The sequence below is a fragment of the Fusarium redolens genome (genome assembly GCF_020744475.1).
Source record: "Fusarium redolens strain MPI-CAGE-AT-0023 chromosome Unknown BKA55scaffold_27, whole genome shotgun sequence".
Lineage (NCBI taxonomy): Eukaryota > Fungi > Ascomycota > Sordariomycetes > Hypocreales > Nectriaceae > Fusarium > Fusarium redolens.
Genome location: NW_025763690.1, coordinates 381,163 through 387,162, shown reverse-complemented (window position 1 = coordinate 387,162; position 6,000 = coordinate 381,163). Strand labels below are relative to the sequence as shown.

General features: G+C 38.0%; 1 protein-coding gene across 1 annotated transcript; it reads right to left on the bottom strand.

Annotated features, from left to right (window-relative positions):
- Window positions 1-238: 238 nt before the first annotated feature.
- BKA55DRAFT_627232 (sugar hydrolase) lies at window positions 239-3,097 on the bottom strand. Its single transcript, XM_046196873.1, has 3 exons — window positions 2,237-3,097; window positions 2,006-2,175; window positions 239-1,945 (listed from the first exon to the last, which is right to left on the bottom strand). The coding sequence occupies exons 1-3, from the start codon at window positions 2,916-2,918 to the stop codon at window positions 416-418; spliced, it is 2,382 nt and encodes a 793-aa protein (XP_046042273.1). The 5' UTR covers window positions 2,919-3,097; the 3' UTR covers window positions 239-415.
- Between the last annotated feature and the right edge of the window lie 2,903 nt (window positions 3,098-6,000).

The following is a 6,000-nucleotide window of genomic DNA, read 5'->3' as shown; positions in this document are numbered from 1 at the left end:
TATATAGGTACCTGTATGACTTTATTTGCACGGGTACCTGTGCGGGTATGGATGGCCTACTCCTGGCTAGACTTACTGTATAGCCTTACTCTTTGTATAGTAACTCTACCGCCGCTGATTATCCCGCTTTTCGTAAATAGGGGGCCTCTATTTATGCTGGGTATTGTAGTGCATTAGTGCAGCAACGAAGCAGACAATTTTTAGGTGTGCAATATTCTACGACGCCAAATATATATTCTAGCGTTTTATTAATTACATAAGCTAGCACTGAGCTTCAATATTACTGGCATACCGAGACTAGTAGGCTAGTTGAACTCGTGAGTTATTATTGTTTGCAGGCGTGCATAAGTTCTGTTGTTGAGTCTAAAACTTCTCCACTATGACTGGAATCTTTTGGAATAGCAAGAGAGTGCAGTCATAGATGAGAATCAGTTCCCAATATAATTACTCGAGGAGTAATTCCAAGGCCAACCCGCTCAGCCTTTGGTTCGACATCACCCTGTCCTCCTGATATCCACACCTTAAGTGTACTGTCGATGGTGCCGACTGCTCTTGCCGAAGGGATAGGTACCTCTATCACTTCGTCTGTTGGAAGCTTGCCAACAGCAACAGCAGTGAGTTCGGATGGCCAATCGTAGTCAGGACGATCGCCAGTTCCTACAAGAATAGCGTGGCCTTCGCGAACTAAGAGAGGGAGATGGAAGTTGTCAAAAGTCTCTTTAATCCACCCCGGTCCAACACGCCTCTTCCCGTCAAGAAGGCCGGTCCAGGTCCCTTTGGGTAGGTAGTATTCGACGATCCCTTGATCATTGAAGATTGGTGCCACAAGTAAACTCTCGCCGAACATGTACTGCTCGTCCAGAGTCGCACATGTTCTGTCTTCTGGGAACTCGATGACCATGGCACGCAGCATCGGGAGTCCCTTGTGGCAGCAATCAATTGCTTGGGCAAATATATATGGCATTAGCATATTCTTCAGGCGTGAGAACTTGGCCAAAACCTGCACCGCCTCTTCGTCCACAAGCCAGGGTACTCTGTATGTGTGAGAGCCATGCAGTCGTGAGTGCGATGATAAAAGACCAAATTGAACCCACCGCTTGTAGATGTGAGGATCTGGAACATCGTTGGAGAGTCCTTGGGCAATGAAACCGGCAATGTCGTGCGACCAAAATGAAAAGCCAGACATACCGAGAGACAAACCTCCACGCAACGATTGAATCATACCAGGCCAAGTCGATTCACAATCGCCTCCCCAGTGTACAGGTAACCGTTGGCTTCCTGCAGTTGCAGCCCGACCAAATACAGCCGCTTCATTCATGCCACGTTCCTCAACAATAGTCTCATAAACAGTTCGATTATACAAGAGTGCGTAATAGTTGTGACCCTGTCGAGGATCCATACCATTATGAAACTGCACACCCTCCCACGGTATGCGCTCGCCAAAATCTGTTTTGAACGAATCGACTCCAAGGCGAAGGAGCTGTTTTAGGTGCCCTTTGTACCAGTTGACGGCTGCGGGATTGGTAAAGTCTACCACGGCCATTCCCGCCTGCCAATTGTCCCCTTGCCAAACGGTGCCATCGAGTCGTTTGATCAAGTATCCTCCCTCCATCGCTTCGTCGAAGACATCGGATTCTTGAGCAATGTATGGATTGATCCACACACAAACCTTAAGATTGCGTTTGTGAAGATTTTCGAGAAACTTGCCGGCATCCGGAAATTGGACGGGGTCGAACTTGAAGCTCGTCCAGGTATATTCCCGCATCCAGAAACAGTCAAAGTGGAAGACAGACAAAGGTATGTCTCTGTTGGCCATCTCGTCGAGCTGCTTACTAACGATCTCTTCACTATAGTTGGTGATGAATGAACTCGAAAGATAGAGACCGAAGGACCAAGATGGAGGCAAGGTCGGGTGTCCAGTTAGAAAGGCGTATCGTTTAAGGATCTAATTATTATTTATCAGCAAAGCGTATCGAATTTAGAAACCACGGGCGTCCTGTCTTACCTCCTTCGGGTTTGGCCCATGGATGACGAACCATCTGATCTCTTCACCTTGAATTGAGGTTTGAATTTTCCCGAGTCTCTCGGTCTGAATCTCGAGGGATAGCGCATCTGAATGGTCAAAGAAGATGCCATAGCCCCGATTAGTCCAGAAAAAGGGAATATTCTTGTAGGCTACAGTAATATATTTCGTCAGCAAAGGATCGGGGGGTTGTTGAGGAGTTCGTTGACTAACTATACATTGTACAAGTTCCGGCGTCTTCATTCCAAAGTTCGATGCTTTGTCCGTTTTTGGTAAGAGGGCCAAATCGCTCCCCCAAACCATACACCAATTCCCCAACTTGCAGGTCGAATGCAACAGACATGTAAGGCTTTGCATTTGTTTCCAAGCCCGGGCGATGATAGGGGTCTGCGATTTTAGTACTGGCCTCCAAAGGGGTTGGAACACCCTGGTTTGGAGGACCAACTATGTATTGTACGCCCTGATAGCCGACACTTGTCAAAGGCTTTCCCTCGGGACTTGATTGGAAATTTAGGCGAAAGTTGGAAGGGGTTCGGTCAAGTTCAGCTTGTAGATCACCGCTGGAGAATACCGAGAGACCGGCATCACCGTCGCTTCTTACATGGGAAAATTCATGCCGCTGATTGCCACCAGGAAAGATTTCGAAGCGCGGCTCAGAGGCTTTCTTTGCACCCTTGAAGTGCGTCGCGGCGCAAGCAATGATACCAGGTGCTGCTGCAGAGACGGTCAGAGTGATCGTCGGACGATTGAGGGTATTCCCGCGATGGGCAACGTGGCGAGTGGCACAGAGCACACTGATACGATCAGGGGCGAGTTGGGAAACATGGGCTACCTCCGTTGCGCTGTAGATAACAGTGTCTCGGCGGTCCTCCCAGATACCGTGAGTGAACTTCATTGTGAGTCGGTAAGTCGGTTGGCGGGAAGATGCAATTGAGTAGTCTTGAAAGACGGAAAGGGTAGTCCTGATTAGCGATTATAAAATTCAGCCTTAAAAGGTCTGTTGAAACCGAACATGTTTAAGCACCTTATAACGAACTCTAGCGTGGCGGAAGCATTATCACATGTGAGAAGCAGCCATCCATTCTATCCGGGTATAATAATTATATACCGACGGTATATTAAAATAACCCGAACACTGAGGGGTATGTTATTTAGGCTAAACTGCGAACTCGAATGCGATCTCTCTGTAGTGCTTTAAGGGTTCAATGAAGTGGGGAATGCTAGGCACTGGGTGTCACGCGCAAATTGGGATACCTTAAGGTTATAACTAAAATGGTAAAACCTCTAAGGGGCAGAATTCAACAGAAGACAAGATAAATATACCAATCTGGATCAATGGACCGAATACATATAATATCTAATAGAAGCATACACCGGTCTCGAAATCGTTAGTTACATCTGTATAGCCTTGTTAGTTGGATAAAACGCCCACGCTTTTTCACACACACACAGACAATATCGATAAATGCACCGGCCAAATTTGAAGTCATCCCGATGTAGGGGCTGTTGAGAAATTGGAGAGTGGATTATTGTTAAACCAGTTTTGGTTGTAAATTAATTGAATTAATTAATCTGACTGAATTCCTATTAGTATCTAGACTAACTCACCGCCACCCCACATACCCCCTATCCCTGCATACTTTAATACCATTAACGCATTATTAATATAGGATTCTTTATTTTATTTTATATTTCTTAAATAAAATCTGTTTTTATTTATTTTAATAGTAATAAAATTGTAACTATTAGATTATAAAAAGAGGATATTATTAACTATTAAAGATATAAAAATTATTAGTTTATAGCCTTTAGTAATAAAATACTTAATTAAGCTTTTAATATTATATAATTAATATACTAAAGGCTAGGATATTTATATAATATATTAAAAAGATTAATTATTTATTATAAAGTAAGAAAATAACTTAATTAATTATATTATTAAATAAAAGTAACGTAGTTAATAAGCATGCTAACCAGACAAGTATGCCAACTAAAAATCTTAACCTTAAACTTTTAAATCTATTTAAAAATACTATAAACTATCTAATTAAGTAAAACTACTTATTATATTCTTCCCTAGATATCTTAATTACTACCTAATAGGTCCTTATATTATGCCTAGCTATACTATATATACTATAACGCTAACTGCCTGGTTACTCTAACCTTCCTTAATTACTACTTCTTAATAATTTAGCTACTACCTGTGCATTAATATCTATCTAATTAATTACTTATAATACTTCTTATATAGTTATTACCCCTCCTTTCTATAATCTAGTCCTTTTTGCCCTCTAGTGCCGGCTTAATATCTTATTTATATCTTAAAGATTTTATACCTTATTTCTTAATAAGATAACCTTATATATAATTGCCTTTATTACTTTAGTATTTAACTTTAAAGCCTTTATAATTAACTCTAAGGAGCTACTTTTATATCTTCTAATTTATCTTTTTAAGTATTTAAATTAAGATTAAGCCTCTATTACTATCTTAAGAGTCTTTAAAACCTATAGGGTTAATAGTTAGCTAACCTCCCTAGGAGGCATTGGGGTTTATAGCTGCATATTAAGCTTTAAGATTATAGTTTCTAGGTTAAGAGGAGTAAGTCTAGCTCCTTTAAAACCCTTCTAGATATTGCTTTCTATAAAAGTAGCTTTAAAGGCGGCATAAAAGGCCAGGAAGAACTTAGCCTTAGAAATATAGGTTATAGAGTATTTAATTAGATATTTTATTTCTTAACTATAAGCCTTTTTTAGTATTGCAAAGCACCTAATATCAAGAAGCTAGAGTAGGTAAGATATATAAGCAGGCATGCAGAGCGTAATGATCTTGTTCTCCTTATAATATCTCTTAAAATTGGCCAAGTAATAGCTTTTATGGCTATTAAGGATTAGAAGATAATAAGGACTAGTTAATCAGTTAGTTATAGACTAATTAAAGTACTTTAGCTACTTAAGACCTAGCTTATTATTTATCTAACTATTTTAGCTTATTATAATAACCTAGTTAGCTAGGAGGTTGCTTTCTTAGTACTAGTTAGTAAGGTAATATTAGCCTATATTAATAATAAATAGCGCGATTAATTGACCTTCTATATTAATTACCTAAATTACTGTAATTTATTCCTGATTTTTAGGCTATACTAATTTTAGTTTTCCTTGCCTTTCTAAGCCTATAACTGCTATACTGGCTATTATAAGGCCTATTATAAAGCCAGTCTTATTAAAGTTCTAGATATTATTTAATTAGATATTATACTTTATAATTATATTTTATATAAGCCTAAACTAGCTATAAATAATAGTTAGATCTTTATATTTAGCTTTCTAGTAGTTATATCTTTAAAATAAATATATCTTTAGCTCTAGTTATTACTTAATAAAGTTATAAGCCTAATACTTACTAATAGGTAATATATTACAGTTAGTAAGTAAAGAATTAGCTATTTCTTCTATAAAACGCAGTTATATAGGAAATCCTCAGGAATCTAGGTTAAGGAGGAATTAAACTATTATTTATTTTTCTAAATTAGATAGTTTCTATAACTTTAAGACCTAATTACTTTATAATTAAATACCATTCCTTTAGTTATAGAGGGTATTATATCTAACCTTATATATAGTAGTAATGCATTAGAGATATAATTTTAGGTTATTTTAAAGGGCCTAAAAGGCAAGAAGAATTCTAGCTTTATTTAAAGGTTATAATATAATAGGTAGTTAAGAAGTATTTAATTAGATAGAAATAATATAGGATGAGGGATTTTTGGTCGGCATACTTGTCCGGTCGGCATGCTTATTAACCACGTTATACTTTTTAATTTTTTATAAAAAAGGATATTTATAAATTTATATAGGTATTATTATTAATTAATAGGTAAATCTATTATATTAATAAGAACTAGGTTAATAGATTCTTTACTTATTATATAAATATATTATTAAAGCTATTATAAGTTATAAAATCTATAA